At 43.9% G+C, this 17873-nt stretch overlaps 1 protein-coding gene across 1 annotated transcript in view; it reads left to right on the top strand.

Annotated features, from left to right (window-relative positions):
* Window positions 1-17873, top strand: part of PTPRJ (protein tyrosine phosphatase receptor type J) — a 79255-nt gene that overhangs the window by 39459 nt on the left and 21923 nt on the right. The window contains exons 2-8 of the mRNA XM_082318014.1: window positions 8713-8731; window positions 9780-9947; window positions 10715-10981; window positions 11536-11802; window positions 14709-14975; window positions 15626-15892; window positions 17041-17307. Coding sequence (XP_082174140.1) covers window positions 8713-8731; window positions 9780-9947; window positions 10715-10981; window positions 11536-11802; window positions 14709-14975; window positions 15626-15892; window positions 17041-17307 — 1522 coding nt within the window. The remainder of the gene's footprint in view (window positions 1-8712; window positions 8732-9779; window positions 9948-10714; window positions 10982-11535; window positions 11803-14708; window positions 14976-15625; window positions 15893-17040; window positions 17308-17873) is intronic.

Genomic DNA, 17873 nt, shown 5'->3' with positions numbered 1-17873 from the left:
TGAAGAAGTAGATCAAATGCCACTTTGGTTTTAGGGCCTATCAAAAAATGTAGATTCAATACAAACAGTGCAGCTGAAGATGTGAGATGTAGTAAATAAGCACCATGAAGAAATTCTAAGGTCCAGCCAGTAATTTATTGTATAAAATTTCTTCCCTTGTGACAGGTTTGTGATGCTTCAAGATGCTCTGAGCCTGCCTTAGCCAGCTTGGCATGGTGTCATTAGCTCCCACGATCCGCATCTGAGCCAGCGTTTACATCTACACCCACACTTTACGCTCTAGCGTGGTCATTCTTAGTCTTGTACTTTCCAGAATATGTCAACTTTTATGGGAATTCAGGCATATTTCACTGCTGTTAGTCACTCAGGCTGAAGTTGAATGGTTTTACTGGGGCCTCTAGTGGTCTCAAGACTGCATTACCAAACCAGAGCTGCTGTTCGGGATGGTGAGGGAAGGATTTGCTCTCCTCCCTTCCTTTGGGTAGTATTTACCCAACTACGGGGCAAGGGCAGTGCTGTACAGATAATTTATTTGGATTCTAATGGAGCATTTTACATAGAGTTAGAACAGAATGTGATGAAGGAGCATAAATAAATGGTAATAACAGTAACAGAGCGTGAAGGAGGAGATGAAGGTTAGCCTGAGAGGTCTCTGTGTCGGGCAGTGGTCACAGGCTCGTTTCTCCCAGCTGCACACCTCATTGCTTTTTAGATTAGGAAGTTTTCAGGATCCTGCTAAGGGCAAAAAGATAAACTGTCCTAAGCAAAGTACAGAAGGCAGGAAAGCAACAAGCCCTTCATGTACTAGCATCATGAGTGCCACAAAAAAAGGATTTTCTGTCTAGCAAGACAGTTTTGAGCTCTGTGTGAGCAAGCTGAAGGCTTTCACGCACCGTGGTTCTCCTGCCCCCAGACAGGCTGTCATAGATCAAAAATTTGGTCTTTATTTTCAGTATAGATCATCTTTCTTGATGTTGCATTTGAGCTTTTGTAGAAGTTTAAAAATCCCTTTACAGCTAGTTTTACTTGGAAAACTCTCAAACCAATCCAGCTCAATGTTGTTCTCCTTGTAAAGTATCTTTTAACACTTTCCTGAGGAAAGACTCTGTAGTCTGAAGTGTCCGGCTCGGGGAAGTGAAATCTACTTGTGATGAGAGGGAAACTTGAGAGTCCCAGTTGTTCTCAGCTAAGCAGATCTGAAATAGGGCCCTGTCAAGAAATGCCCCTCACTTTCATGGCTGTGCTCCTAAGGCCAGGTGGCCGCGGGCTCTGGTGTACGTTTTCCATGTTGCCTGGTTGGCCAACCCTGCTGATTATTTGGGGACAGTTAGCATTGTGGCATTGCCACAGGAGTCTTTTTTTTGTCTTTTTTTTTTTTTTTTTTCCTTCCTTCTCTCTTTTTTCATTGTATCCTCCTTCTTCCAGGGTGTGCCTGAGTAATGACTCAGAGTGAAAAAAATAGTGCTGTTAGGCTACATGCAGGAATGCGCCTTGTTCACATAAAATAAAGGTTGATGCTTTCTTGGTTTTGAAAGCAAATGACTGGCAGTGTTAACTGAAAATTCTTATTAAAAGAGGAGGTTTTTCAATTCAGGCATTGCTCATTACACACCCAGCTGCAGTTCCACTGATGTCAGCTCGAGTAGGATAACAATTTGGGTTTTAGTAAGTAGTTGTTTTAAATATTACTCATTGCTATTGTCAAATAAGCACACTGTTCTCTTTGTAAACTCCTTCAGCAGGAGCGTCTCTGAAGAGACATTACACGTAGGACTTACTGGGTTATGCAAATAATTTAAGCTCACTGAAACTTCCCAGCCTTTCTCCAGGATGAAGTTTTGTTGTTGTTTTCTCAGTTGGAAGACTGCAGGATGCTTGGAGGGATGCTACGGAACTGTGAGGTGGTTTGCAGCACCTACTACCTGTAGTTCATGAGGACCTGCAGGTTTGGGGGAAAACAGAGAAGAACTACTGGGTTGTATGGAAAAGTTTTAAACTGATGTTTGATCTGGAAGCCATTGGAAAGAAGTCTAGTCGTGCTTCCTAGGGTCAGTGGTGAGGGAGCTATCAGTTGTGATGCAGTTGTTTGGTGTCTGGGCCTATTGTCAGCCCGTTCCTACCAAAATCTGTGCTGCTTGGTCTTAGGTGTTTCAGTTGCTTGTTTGTTTTGTATGTGCACAGGTAAGTGAATCACTTCCTTGTACCCAACCACAGGAAAACTTATCCAAGAAATCTCTTCTTGAAGGTAGGACTGAGGAAGGCGAAACAGATCTAACAGGTACAATTCAGATGAGATCCATTCTGTATTTTTCTCTTTATTTTGGATATGTTGCCCAGAAAACTCCTTGCTCCTAGGCTAGCCATCTGAGAAGCAGATACAGGTAAAATTTGGTGTCTCATCTTGCGTTTCATACAAGGCTTTGTCTGCCACGACATTTTTAGATCACTGGAAGTGCTGCACAAACCAGAATCTCCTCACCTGTTTTCATAAAAGGCAGTGGAAAAAATTTTATTTGATCCCTCTTTGGAGGAAGGCTTGCTTCAGAATTTAGAAATGTCAGGGGTAAAATATAAATACATGCAAAGTGGAAATAGTCTTTCCTCTTTCACATAACTGCATAATAGCTCAAAATAGCCTGGGCATGGTTGTGTATGGCTGTTGGCTGCTTTAGGGTTTTGCATAGCTTCCTAATACAACGTGGTGTCCTAAGAGGGTCTAGCCCTACCCAATTAATAACAAACACCAGGTCATGTTTCTTTCTTTCGGGTTCTGGTCTGGATCTCCATCTGGTCCCATGCAGTCTCATTAGCAGAGCTGCTCATTTAGGGTTAAAAGAAGACTCAGCTCCAAAGATCTTGCAAAAACTTAGTGCATTGCTTCTAAAATTAGAGCTTTTTTTCCCCAGGATAAACCCACTTAAACCAAACATTCTGTGAAATGGTGTTTTGTGGATGGGCTGTGAGTGCCTGCCTAAGATACCAGAGGGAAAGAAAACATGTGGAGCTGACACTTGCCACAACATATTTTCAGTTTTTCATTGGAAGTGAATGTGTCATATTATTGAGATCATCTAGTGTTAATTTGCATCAAAAAACCTGTTGTGGGTTACAGTAAAAATTAATTTAGCAGAGTAAATATGCACTGGAAAATGAAGAAAACAAAACCCCACACCCTAGCACCAAATCCAGAAAGTAATCTTAAATGAAACTATATAACATAATTAAATGTTAGCTTCTCACTTAGCCTCCTGTTGACTATTTCCTCCTTCAAGTAGTAAGGACTTGATAGAGGAGGGCCACTGAAATTGATAACTGAACTGTTAGCGTAGCTTGGAGCGAATCTACAGCACGCAGGCTTAATCTACATTGTCTTTTTTCTTTTCATACAATAAGCACAGGGGAAAACACTTGCTTTTCTTGGCTTGGCATATCTTTAATTGTGTGTGAATTTCTATGCATTTTACAATAGTATAACAGTATAATGATTTATGCTTAGAAGTTGTCTGCTTAAATGCAGATAAATGCTTTGCAATTGAAGACTTAGGACATTTTAGGAAGAAATGAGAAAATGTGGCAAAATATTACACAAGTATATTTTAGCTCATTTTCCAGTATGATATTTTTTCACCCCCAAACCCAGAAATTGTCAAAGTAAGGCATGAACTAGGTTCATATAGGTTTAGGCACATAGTTCCGTGCCTCGGTTCAGGTGATCTCATTTTTTTTGCCTGGTGCTGCAGGCATATGAACTTCATTAATCTGGACATAATGCAGAAATGAATGAGGTGAAACAGCCCTGAGATGGGTTGCAAGAGACAGAAACATAACATCTTTCCAAACCCTATCCTGTCTCTGAGACTGTTGTCTCCTGCAGGAAGGTGTTGCTCCCTGCTGATTTAGACTTTACACTCCCAGTGAAGTGGGAAGATGTCCCCAGCTGGAATGAGTCAATGCCTTACAAATCCTAGAAAATCAGCAAGTGTTGGAAAGCTGTATCAGTCTGTGGATGCAATACCTGGGCAATCCTCTTCCATTATTGTGGGGCTTCCCAGTGGCATTCCAGGGTTTAATTTTAACTTACTTTGTGTGACCTTGAATAAAACCTTTCTGTAGGAATGCTTTCTGAATAAACCTATGCCAAGTATGAAATACTTGGTGACAGAGGGTGACAGAGTGGTCTGCAAGTGGCCGAGTTCCTGCGTCTTTGCTGGTTAATGTTTTTCAGCTGAGCAGCAATGACTGATAACTTTGGTGAAGCGAAGCCTGGAGTCAAAACCATCGTGATGGTTGCAGTGTGGTAGCTTGCCCTAAAGCCCATAGTTATGGATGTGGGACAACTGATGGTAGGTGCACATAACAGGAAACAAAAAAAGGAAGCGAGAGCAGGGTTACTGGGGCAGTGATCTTAACTATGCTGTTGCTTTTGTGAAAGGGTGTTGAAAAAGAATTTGGAGACCACTGTGACAGCTTGGTGGTATTTTTGTGGAGCACCTCCAAACCTGAGAGCATGGGTGGGTGGAGAAGAGAAGATCTGAAGGTACACATGTCAAAAATCATTAGCTTTGAGAGGGGTGTGATTAATTTCCTGGCTTTTTACATCTGAGTCACAAGGGACACACTGGTGAGCACACAAGAAATAGTAAGCAGCAGCCTCAAGTAGTGTTCTCAGAAGGGATTTGTGGCTAAGGGGTTTTTTTGGTTAGGATTGTTGGGTTTGCTCACTTTGACTGTTTAGCCAGCTTCTTAACCTTTTATTTACATGAACCAAACCACATTGTTTATTTTGGAAACTGGAGCACCCCAGGCAGGTGGGCTACTGTTGACAAGGGGTTTCCCCCTGGTGCAGGAACCTGAACTTCATTAGAGGGTACAGTTTGGCAGCAGAGCCAAGCTGATCTAAAGTCTTGGAACCAACAGAAGGGGAGGCACTGTTGTCTTCCCTGCTGCTGACCAGCTCCCGTGGCTCCTCCGATGGATGTGTACAGCAGGTGCATTTTAAATCCTGCTCCTGAAAATATCTTAGTCTTAGTCTTATCAAATATCAGTGGAACTTGGGCCTCAGTCACTTAGTATTTTTGAAGATGTTTTCCTGCAACACATCTTATTTCTTCCTCGATAAGATTACCTGTGACACTAATAATAATAATTCCTCAATTAGGTGACCCACTGTATACCTGAGGAGGATGGAGCTGAATCCTGCATCTATTACACACCACCAACTCCTGGTCAATAATAAACTGCACACGTAAGGAGTGCAGGACAGACCTTGTGCGAGTGCAGATGAATTTTTCAGCTCCTCTGGAACGTACAGCCTTTGATCAGGCTCAAAGCGTGGCTGTGTGACACATGAAAAGATTCGTTTGCCATAGCTGATGGCAGCGATGAGTTTGTGTATACACATCTTTCCTGTTGTTCAGTTGAAATGTTCAGTGTTTTGCATTTTGCTGTCTTTTCTTGATCTGTGGAGTATTTTCTTGGGGAGGGATGTTCCACCCCTACCCCAAGTTCCATTTCTTTGGTTAAAAAAAACCCTAACTCTATACATGAATAATATGGATTCATGTCATTGAAAAGAAAAGCGGAAATGGCAGGGCTCCTGATGTATTAGATGCAAACACAAGGAGAATCAGGTGTTCAGCACAGATATCCTCTGAAATAATAAACAAATGTTTTGTATAAATAGCATCTCGTTAACTAATAACATAATGCCGGAGAACAGTTCAGTTCATGGCTTGTGTTGAAAAATAGAGCATGGAATGACTGAGTCAGGCAGGCGGACGCTTGGGAATGGGATCATTTGTTTTGCGCGGTTTTGTGTTTCAGAAGGAGGCCTGCCTGCTGCCGACGGGATGTGGGTTTTTTTGAATTTGGTTTGCACATAGGGTTCTGGAAAGTCAGAGGGGTATTGTGAGGGGATATTGCCAAAGTGTGTGATAAACAAAAGCAAGTAAAATGATGAGATGTTCGTTCATCACATGACAGGAATTTTACCATAACTTTCCTTTTGTTGTTTGAGTATCATTAACAAAACCCGTGCGTGACAGTACAACCAAGTTTCTAGCAGCTTAGTAATAATTTGCCGTTAGATCAGATGGCTGTAGCTGTGGGTAAAACAGGAATCAACACACTTCTTATTTGAGCTGGCAGGGAAGAAATGGGGAGGTGAGAAGCAGGGGTGCAGGGGACTTGGTAGTGGCGTACCCGTTTCTCAGTCATATGATGCCTGTTGTTCCTGTCGCTCGGGAAGGATGCTGTGCCCCTGAACTCAAAATGTGGGGAGGAGACAAGGAACTTCATCACCTTCAGACAGTTTTACAGAAGAGAAAGTAACTGAAGGACAGGTTGTAAATGATGTCAGGCTTTTGCTGTTTTGTTTGTAGGGCTGCAGAAGTCACTGTGACTTACTCAGTCCTGTGGCGTTTCTTGTTTTTGTTCTTCTTTTTGTGATTTCCCTTTCTTATTAAATATAACAACTTTTTGGCTTCGCCTTTAGATTGCCCTGCTTTTCAGGGAATCCCACCTCTTTCTCATCATTCAGCAGCTGTTTCCACATAGCTTAGCACTTCTACTCTGAATGCTGCAGGGTACTGTTTTCCTGCCTTAAGAGTGGCTTTTTCCTTTGGAGTCTCTTCTTCCTTTGTGAAGGAGTACAGAAGGGCTCTTGACCTGAGTGCAGACGAACATTTCCTCACTTCCTAATAGCCTTGCAGTTTGCCTAGGCTCTCAAATATTCAGAAAGGTTGAGGAGGAGCCTCACGCTTGTAGGTAGGACATCTGCATCCCAAGTAATGTCCTTTGTGTCCTGAGTTGTCAGTAGGGCTGTGCTAGAGAAGACCAGGCATTAGGTCTTTGATGCTTACAAGCGCTCTTTTGCCTAGGAAGTGTGCCCAGACTCTTCTTGCTGTGGCACCGAGACAATTGCAGGCTGGAAGGGGGTCTCTCCACTTGAAGCTTGCTTCTGCTGCATTTCTCCTTACTGTAAAGCTGGAGGGGTTGCTTCTAATGTTGCTTCTAGTCAGCTGGCCTGCCTCATCTTTGTGGAGAGTGCTTTTTGTAGTGTCATATGGAGAACAGGATGATTTAATGGTATCTTCTGACTGCTTTTTGAGGATGTGTCTGCTGGGACGCACGACTGTGATGCAGGGAGCTACTGCTGATGGAGCTACTTGTGGCACCAGCAGTGTGAGAGCTGGGGGGCGAGTGATTTGGGATTCAAGCTTTGCATTGGGTTGACATGATACAGCTGCTTATTTTGAGTTAGCTCATGGAATTGCAGAAAAGGCTAAGAAACTGTCTAAGAAAACAGGGTGGAAGGAGAAAATGAGACAATTTCAAGTGCTTTAGATAAATGTGTCAACCTCTGCAATCAGCAGGCTTGGTCCTTTGTGTGGGTAAGGCACCATCCAGCATAAAGCTAAGCTGGATTTTCTAGGAGCAACACAGTAGAAGGTCCAACCAAACGACTAGCCCTTCTGCATGTGATGTTAGAGCAGTCAGGGCTGGAGACTGTCTCCACCTGCACTCACCGTGATGCCAAAACCCAGACCCAGAGGTGCATGGGCAGAAACCTCCCATGCCCACAGGCCTCCCTGGCACAAGGCACTGTGACCTGCGGATCTCCAGCACCACGCTGGGGACTTGCCTGTCTGTGGGACATGCATCTCTGCATGCTTGTTTTTGCTTTGTCATGTGTAGCTTTGCAAAGTGAATAGTTGTATTTAATCCCTGGTAGAATTGCTGAAGTAATCTGTTTGTTACACGACAAAAGTGGCTGCTGCAGTCAGTTGGTGTCAGCCGGCTACGAGTCTCGGGAGTCTCAGGAAATCACAGTTTTCCTCTCAAGCGCCTGCAGACCTCAGTCTGGGGCTTTCGTTTCACTCTTTTAGGAGCATTTTGTGCTGCCACCTGGAGGGAGATGAAGAAAATTTACAGGCCAGTTTGCACACTAACAGGAAGGGAAATAGCTTATTCGGAAGTAAAAGCATGAAGTTGAAAGACTAAAAAACATTTTCAAAGCAAAATTCTTGTGTGTCAGTATTGCTAGCAGAGTAGTTTCAGGTTGCAGTTAAATGGCAACTGCTGATACTTTATGGATATGTGCATATATATATAAACTAGGTTTAAGAATATGTACAAAGTGTTTTTAACTCTGACTACACTGAGTTTGTTTCAGAAAATGCAAAATATTCTTTTGTGAGAAGTAATAATAAACTTTATACAGCAACAGGATGAAAGGAAAAAAATCTATGAATAAAAAAGACCTAATTCGCATCTGTTGCTTTTTGTGGGATGGTGTTGAAGGTACTAACTAAACTGTCTTTTGACTAAGATCTTGTAGGGTTTGTTTTTAAATTTATATGTGCAAAATACTCAGCCTATGTTATGCACCCTGTTTTTGTGACAAAATAAACTGTTTGGTTTAAAAAAAAAAAAAAGTGGTAACTGACATTTTACCAGCATGTTTGCTTTTTTTTTTCTCTAACAGTTTGGTATACTTTTGGTGTTATTTTTATGTCAGTAGATGTTTACATATCTCTTTTGCAGGATGAAAAGTCTGGAGTGCAACAATAGATTTTTTTTTTTTTTTTTTTTTTTTTTTTTAAAACTGAATTCCAGCCCCCCATGTGTTAATTAAACCAGTCCTTATTTTGTTAGAGCTTCCAGTAGTTTTAAAGTTTTAATTTGTATTTTTTTGTTTTTTGTTTTTTTTAGGTCAGATGTATAATTGCCTGTAAGTATCATTCTGTTACTCAATTATATATATATATATTTAATATAACTCTCATTATCTTAATTTCTTTTAAGAAAGATTGAACAGTATCAGCTAAGTATTAAAAAAAAAACTTCCTGAAAAGAATTTTTAGAAATAGCATTCAAAAATGTAAACTTGCTTATTTTAGTGACTGTAATTCCTGCAATGTGTTTAAGGATATTTAAAGATATAAATGTGCACTTTAATCCCTTTGCTTTTCAGTTTGTAAAGAGTTCTGGTAAAATCAAGTACAGATAGAACGTGCTTAGGAAGATTGGAAAATATACTTAAAGGCAATACAAAACAAACAAACCCGAAAACAAAAAATGACACCCAAAGTGATGCTTTAAGGATTTTCTTGAGTATAGGAACTGCTGCACTTGCCAAGATGACAAGTTTTCACGTGGCAAAAATTTCCAAAAGTGCTTGCAGATGAGTCCTACCTTAATATTGAACATCAGACTTGTATGAGTTAGCCTTTAAATTTTAGGGCCAGAATCAACTCTCTCCACACTTTGAGCTGCGCTATGTCAACCTCAAGTTGTTTTCTGTAGGTATACCATGTCTCTTCCTTACTTGTGGGAACACACTGTGTGAATATGAGAACTTTTTTGCTCATACGCTGAGAGGAAGAGACAGAATTGCTACGCCAGGTTAAGTAAAGCAGCTAGCTTCTGATAATACGTGAGAAAAATACACATGCAGAATGTGGCTGCAAGTTTATTCCGTTCTCTTCAAACAAAACTGCACTGAAAAAAATGGCAGATCATTGTCGCTTTCATCCAAAGCGTGAGTAGAGTCAGTGAATGACCGAAATAATGTGGCAATCTCTTTAATGTAAATCAAGTCATCTGACAGAAGTTAAAAGTGGTAAAACCAGGAAATGTGCACTGAAATCTCTGTAGAACAAACTGGGAAAGCAGAAGTGACTGTGGGTCTGTGCATATCTAAAAAGGACTGTACTTTTGCAAATGGGAAACCCCAAAGTTTTCTAAAGATACTTATTGCTTTGTATTCTTTCTTTCAGGCACTGAGGATTGCAGTTCAAAAAATGTAACTGCAGAAACAGGAACCAGTAGTAATGATAATTTATCAGTAAACTCTACAATTGGAAATGAAACCTATGGAGGTGGAAGATTGTCCAGGGATGTGTCACCATCTGATAGCGCAATAAGTGATCAGAACAATGTAACACGTAAGTGGTTTGGAATGTGACTGGGATGTGAATCTTCAGGGTGTTTTGTGCTTTTATACTGTGTTCGCATTTTAAGCCCAAGCTCTAGTCCAGAGTGCAAAGAGCATGCAGGGGCATGGATCCAACTGCTTTACTGGAGTAGAGAATGGGCCAAAGAAATCTATCTGCACAGCTGACTGGGAGCGCAGTTTGACACGGATTGTTGCATGGCCTTGAAGTAGTTTTATTACTGTTAGACTTGGGCTCCCTTCCCTGCTTATTATGGCTTTTTAGGTTACAGCTGCAATTGTTCAAACATGCTGTGACATACAGATTTGAAATACATACTTAACAGAGTACAGCTGAAGTACTCTACCTAGTATAGAGGGTATCGTGTATCTAGAGGAAAGCTGTGTGAATCTTGCAGCTAGAAAGGCTCTTCTCTTTGGGAAAGCCAGTTTAGGAAAAAATAACAGCAGGTTGTGTGTTCCAGTCTTTCTCAGCACCCTGCACAAAGTTGGCAATTGAGGCAGGACAGTAATCACTGCTGCACCTAGACAGTTTTAATCCTTGAGATGAAGTGAAACTTGAGGAGTTAGAGAAAGAGAAGATTGCAGAACTAGCAAGTGTGCCTTGCAACATGTAAGGGTGACTTGATTATTGTCCCAGGCTGATTACTGTTCAGAGTCCTGTTGTTTGGGTAGGGTGGGGAGAAGAGTGATTTCTGTGTTTGTCAGCAAATATTCTTGCAGATTAAAAGATTTTTTTTTTTCCCTTGCCTTTCACAGAGCCCAGACTAGTTCTTAATCTCAAAGCAGAACATGTTGGCATGACTTATGTCAGCTTAACATGGGCAGTGAACGACAATGCTTCCAACTCCTACACGTACAGGATAGAGGTTGTAAATGGTACCTTTATTAGGAACCTGATGTCCAATGTCACCGAAGTCGAAATTACCGAGTTAATCCCTGGGACGATGTACAATTTCACAGTATATGCAGTAGCGAATGGCAGTCAGATGGAAGGAGAAGGGGTGTCCATAATCCTGTATACAAGTAAGTCACAGTTGCTTGCAGCCCTGTTCCTGCTGGGCTGTATTTTGTTGTGCAGCACGGGGCTCTACTTACATATGTGAGGATTGTAATTCACTACTATTCTGTATAGACACGATATTTTAGTCCTGGAGCCTGATCTGGGCTGTATGAAAAGGATAGGATGTTAGTGTGCAGCAGAAACACAGCCCTGATGTTTGTGTTTTGTTTTTATTTATCTTCCTTTGTCACCTTCCCCTCTGTCCTCATCTCTTTCCTGCCCACCTCTCTAGATTCCCAAGGGAAGCCCTGGGAGCACTGACACAGTGGTGACCTGTAATTTTGCTTTGGAGTGTCAAAGGGAGATGAATCCCATTCAGAATGACTTCAGTTTTCCCTTAGCTGCCCATTGATCCAAGGCCTCCATGAGCTTCTGGTGATGATGTTGGAGTGCTCCTGCACTCTGAACAATGAGTTATGTGGAGGGAATGAAGTAGTGGTGTGCCTGTGCTGCTTCTGTCCATGTTTGTGAGCAGATGTTCTTGCAGGTTGACAGATTGTTGTCTTGCCTTTCACAGAGCCCAGCCCAGTTCTTGATCTCAAGGCAGAATATGTTGGTACTGAGAAAGTCAACTTGACGTGGGCGGTGAATGACAATGCTTCCGACTCCTACACGTACAGGATAGAGGTTGTAAATGGTACCTTTATTAGGAACCTGATGTCCAGTGTCACCAGAGTCGAAATTACCGAGTTAATCCCTGGGACAATGTACAATTTCACAGTATATGCAGTAGTGAATGGCAGTCAGACAGAAGAAGAAGGGGTGTCCATCGTCCTGTATACAAGTAAGTCACTCACAGTTTCTTGCAGCCCTGTTCTGGTGGGCAGCTCAGAGCTCTGCCTACCTGCCTGAGGGCTGAAATATAAAACTATTGTGTATAGATGTGATGTTTTAATCCTGGAGCCTAATCTGGGCTGTCTGCTAAGCATTGGGTCTTAATGTGTGGAAGAGACATATCCCTGCTTTAAAAAAAAAACCAAAGCAAAAGCAGTCGGGCAAAACCCACCCTGCTTCCCCTCCATCCTCATCTTCTCATACGGGAGAGAACTTCCTGTCACACGTACTCAGTGAGCCAACTAGGAAAGTTGCCCTCCTAGACTTGCTATTTGTGAATAGAGAAGGACTCATGCAGGATGTGGCTGTCTTGGCCTCAGTGATCGTGAAATGGTTGAGTTTAAAATTTTCAGTGCAATAAGAAAAAAAGACAGCAGAGTTGCTACCCTGGACTTTGAGAGAGTAAACATTAAGCTATTCAGGGAGCTACTTACCAGAGTACCCTGGGAATCTGCTTTTGAGGCCTTAGGAGTCCACAAGCGCTGGTCAGTTTTTAAGAACCACCTTTTAGAAGCACAGGAGCAGACAATTCTGCTGCGTCTAAAGTCAAGCAAGTGGGGCAGAAGACCAGCTTGGCTGAACAGGGAACTCCTTATGGAGCTCAAGAAGAAAACGAATTGGTATGATCTCTGGAAGCAAGGTCAGGCTTTCCAGGAAGATTACAGAGCTGTGGTTCGTATATGCAGGGAGAAGATACGAAAGGCCAAAACTCAACTGGAGTTGAAACTGGCCAGTGGTGTGTCAGACAAGAAAAAAAAGGCTTTTTGAAGTATGTTAATAGCAAGAGGAGGTGTAAAGAAAACATTGGACCGATACTTGTTGAAGATGGTCACCTGACTTAATAGGGACGAAGAAAAAGCAGAGGCATTCAGTGCTTTTCTTGCCTCAGTCTTTAATAATACAGATAGACCTTGGGCAGCCTGGTCGTCTGAGTCGGAGGACCACGAGTGTGGGAACAATGACTTTCCATTTGTGGATGCCAAAATTGTAAGGGACCAGCTGTATCAGCTGAATGTTCACAAGTCCGTGGGGCCTGGTGGGATTAGCATCCCAGAGTACTGAAGGAGCTAGCGGATGTTATGGCAGGACCCCAGACCAAAGGTCTTGGGAGTCTGGGGAGGTCTCGGCTGACCAGGAGCTAGCCAATGTTATTCCAATCTACAGAAAGCATGTGAGGGAAGACCCAGGAAAATACAGACCTGTTAGACTAACCTCAGTTCCTGGAAAAATTATGGAGAAGATTTTACTGGGTACTATTGAAAGGCATTTAAAGACTAATGCAATCATCAGGCACAGTCAACATGGGTTCACAAAGGGAAAGTCCTATCTAACTAATTTGACATCCTTCTATGACAAGGTCACCCGCCTAGTGGATGAAGGGAAGGCGGTGGATGTAGTTTTTCTGGATTTTCGTAAGGCTTTTGATACTGTCCCTCACAGCATCCTTCTGGACAAGTTGTCCAACTGTGGGATGAGCAGGTTCACGGTGTGCTGGGTGAAGAACTGGCTGAAGGGCAGAGCTCAAAGCGTTGTAATGAATGGGGCTGCATCTGGCTGGTGACCGGTCACTAGCGGTGTTCCTCAGGGCTCAATTCTAGGGCCAGTTCTGTTCAATATGTTTATCAACGATCTGGATGCAGGAGTTGAATGCACCGTTAGCCAGTCTGCTGATGGTACCAAACTGGGAGGTGCCGTGGACTCTCTTGAGGGACAGGAGGCCTTGCAGAGGGATCTAGATAGATTGGAGCATTGGGCAATGATCAATGGCATGAAATTCAACAAGTTGAAATGCCAGATTCTACACCTGGGATGGAGTAACACTGGGCACAGGTATAAATTGGGAGAGGAGTGGCTGGAGAGCAGCCCTGCAGAAAGGCATCTGGGGGTGCTGGTCGGCAGCAGGCTCAGTATGAGCCAGCAGCGTGCCCTGGCAGCCAAGAGGGCAAACCGCATCCTGGGGTCCCTCAAACACCGTATCGCCAGCCGGTCAAAAGAGGCGATTATCCCGCTGTATTCAGCATTGTTGTGGCCTCACCTCGAGTACTGTGTGCAGGTCTGGGCCCCACAATTTAAGAAGGGTGTGAAGGTCCTTGAAGGTGTCCAAAGGAGGGCAACCAAGGTGTGGTGAAAGGGCTGGAAGGAGTGTCCCGTGAGGAACAGCTAGGCACTCTGGCTTTGTCTGCTTTGGAGAAAAGGAGGCTGAGGGGCAACCTCATTCCTCTCTACAGCTTCCTGAGGAGGGGAAATGGAGAGGGAGGTGCTGAGCTCTTCTTCCTGGGATCCAGTGATAGGACTCGTGGGAATGGTTCAAAGCTGTGCCAGGGGAGGTTTAGACTTGGCATTAGGAAGCATTTTTTTTACAGAGAGGGTGGTCAAACACTGGAACAGGCTTCCTAGAGAGGTGGTCAATGCCCCAAGCATGTCAGTGTTTAAGAGGCAATGCCCTCAATAGTACAGTTTAACACTTCGTCAGCCCTGAAGTGGTCAGGCAGTTGGACTAGATGATCGTTGTAGGTCCATTCCAACTGAAATTATGCTACTTGTTCCTGCCTGCCCACCTCTCTAGATTCCCAAGGGAAGCACTGGGAGTGCTGTCAGAATGATGGCCTGTGCTTCTGCTTTGGAGTGTCAAAGGGAGATGAATCCCACTCAAGATGACTTTTCTTCAGTTTCCCGTAGCCGCCCATTGATGCAAAAGCCTCCATGAGCTTCTGGCGATGCTGTTGGAGTGCTCCTGCACTCTGAACAATGAGTTATGTGGAGGGAATGAAGTAGTGGTGTGCCTGTGCTGCTTCTGTCCGTGTTTGTGAGCAGATGTTCTTGCAGGTTGACAGATTGTTGTCTTGCCTTTCACAGAGCCCAGCCCAGTTCTTGATCTCAAGGCAGAATATGTTGGTACTGAGAAAGTCAACTTGACGTGGGCGGTGAATGACAATGCTTCCGACTCCTACACGTACAGGATAGAGGTTGTAAATGGTACCTTTATTAGGAACCTGATGTCCAGTGTCACCAGAGTCGAAATTACCGAGTTAATCCCTGGGACGATGTACAATTTCACAGTATTTGCAGTAGCAAATGACAATCAGACAGAAGGAGAAGGCGTGTCCAGAATCCTGTATACAAGTAAGTTATGATTGCTTGCAGCTCTGTTTCTGGTGGATCATATTTGCTATGCAGCTCAGGGCTCTGCCTGCTTACGTGGGGGTTGAAATATAATACAAGCCTTACCTGGGCTGTCTACTAAGAATGGGGTGTTAATGTGTAGAAGAAACATAGCCCTGTTTTGGGGGGTTTTTTGTTTTTTTTGGTTTGGGTTTTTTTGTTTTTGTTTTAAAACACCAAACCCCCTCCAACCTCACCCCCCACCCCGAAACAAAAAATCCCCCACAACAAGAACAAAACCAAAAACCAACCAACCAACCAACCAACCAAAGCCCCTTCCTTCCGCACCATAGTTATCCCTTTCCTGCCCACCTCTCTATATTTCCAAGGAAGGCCCTTGGAGTGCTGGCACAGTGGTGACCTGTGATTCTGCTTTGGCGTGTCAAAGGGAGATGAATCACACTCAGAATGACTTCTCTTCAGTTTTCCCTTAGCTTCCCATTGATGCAAAAGCCTCCATGAGCTTCTGGCGATGATGTTGGGGTGCTCCTGCACTCTGAACAACGAGTGATGTGGAGAGAGTGCAGTAGTGGTGTGCCTGTGCTTCTTCTGTCCATGTTTGTGAGCAGATGTTCTTGCAGGTTGACGGATTGTTGTCTTGCCTTTCACAGAGCCCAGCCCAGTTCTTGATCTCAAGGCAGAATATGTTGGTGTGACTTCTGTCAATTTAACGTGGGCAGTGAGTGACGCTGCTTCCAACTCCTACACGTACAGGATAGAGGTTGTAAATGGTACCTTTATTAGGAACCTGATGTCCAGTGTCACCGAAGTTGAAATTACCGAGTTAACTCCTGGGATGATGTACAATTTCACAGTATATGCAGTAGTGAATGGCAGTCAGACGGAAGGAGAAGGGGTGTCCAGAATCCTGTATACAAGTAAGGAAACGGTGCCTCTGAATTGCAAGTGAACATGCAGTTTGTACCAAATCACCCTGCTTTTTTACCTTTGGTTTCCAAGTTTGTACTATTCCTCATTATAATGTTTCTTTGCTCCAGGTGCCTGTGAGCATGAGTGTCAAGCGGTCTTTGGTAAAAGGGTAGAAGACTGAGATTGTATGCATCTGTGTGTGTGCGTGCATTGCCTGTAAAGCAGTTATTTCATCAGTTTGGCTGCTCAAGGCTGTGTAGAAATCCAGCTGCTACAACAGCATGACTTTCTCTAGACTTGAGGGCTGAATGGGCCCCCTCCAGTGCTTCTGGGAGCAGGTTATCACTCTTACACCAAAGGATGTGGTGTGCAGGGGTGTGGTGGCCAGGATCACAGAGGCGTTTTGTTCTTGAAGATTGTTTTGAGCTCTTTGCGGCATCCCTGGCCGGGGGCTCCTGTGGGCTGTGACAGTGCCTAGGACTGCATTGTTGAGTGTGGTGCCATTTTTGCTGGCTTTGAGCCATAGCACCTTTTCCCAGGTCAGAGGGACAGATGGGAGGAGAAGATCTCGTTTTTGTATCTAGCTCAGGACTGGAAAGGGAACAGGCAACATCCTTACAAAGCTATTAGAAGCAGTGTGTCCTGGAGCTGCTGCTGAGAAGATGAGCTTGTCTAAGCTAGCTGAGTTGAGTCTTGTCTGCCTACTGTTGATGCTGACTCAGGCTTGCAGACGCAGCCCCCCTGGGTAGATCAGCTGTTGGACCTGCTCAAGGAGTCCATTTCTTTCTGCTGATGTTGGGGACAGGCTGGGCTGAAGGGCTCACATTAAGACTTGTGGGTGCAAGTTTGAGTTAACAGACCAAGATCACCCTGCACTCTGCTTCCTTCCCTGATTTCCATCTGTTTCTCTCTCTGAAAACCCGCTGTGGAAACAAACAATTTTAGCATGTGAAATGAAATAAAGAGAATATCCCCCAGAACTCCTGTGGCCTTTCCAGAGATGCCCCAGCATGAATGTCTGAAACTGGGCGTTGATACTGTAGAAGTGCTGCTTGGCTACAAATAATGCTCATTCTATGTGGAATAGGGAAATGCGATTGTGGCTCTTCTTTCTTTATTTCTCTGTCTTGACAGATTGTTGTCTTGCCTTTCACAGAGCCCAGCCCAGTTCTTGATCTCAAGGCAGAATATGTTGGTGTGACTTCTGTCAACTTAACATGGGCAGTGAGCGACGCTGCTTCCAACTCCTACACGTACAGGATAGAGGTTGTAAATGGTACCTTTATTAGGAACCTGATGACCAGTGTCACCGAAGTCGAAATTACCGAGTTAACTCCTGGGACGATGTACAATTTCACAGTATATGCAGTAGTGAATGGCAGTCAGACAGAAGGAGAAGGGGTGTCCATAATCCTGTATACAAGTAAGTCACAGTTGCTTGCAGCCCTGTTCCTGCTGGGCTGTATTTTGTTGTGCAGCACGGGGCTCTGCCTACCTCCCTGACGGTTGTAATTTAGTACTGTGGCACACAGAGATGATGTTTTGGTCCTGGAGCTGAAGATGGCCAGTCTGCCCATCATGGGATGTTACAGTGCAGAAGCAGCGTTGACCTGATAGAAAGCTGTTGGTGAAGTTTGTCCCCAAGGCTGACAATGCAGGGAACAGATTTTTCCCTGAGAACCTCTATCGTCTAAATTTGGGAAAGGGGGTTGGTTTCATTTCCTAGCGTATGGGGGCCTCAGACCCTTATTTTAAGGGGATGTCACACAGAGCGTATTGCACCAAGGGAACTTTTGTGATTTGGGGGCCCATAGGTGCCATCAGGCTGCAGCAGATGAGTGAGATTTAGGCAACAGTAGTTCAGGAGAACTGCTTTGGCCATCCAGCACCTTTCCACGTTGAGGATCAAAAGTCTTGACATGTGGTGTTGGAGGGACCATTTTGGAGCTGGCCTGCAAGGCTGTAGCCCAGCCTGGTTATTCCACAGGG

Source organism: Platalea leucorodia (assembly GCF_965183815.1).
Source record: "Platalea leucorodia genome assembly, chromosome: 7".
NCBI lineage: Eukaryota > Metazoa > Chordata > Aves > Pelecaniformes > Threskiornithidae > Platalea > Platalea leucorodia.
This window is presented reverse-complemented; position numbering and strand designations above follow the sequence as displayed.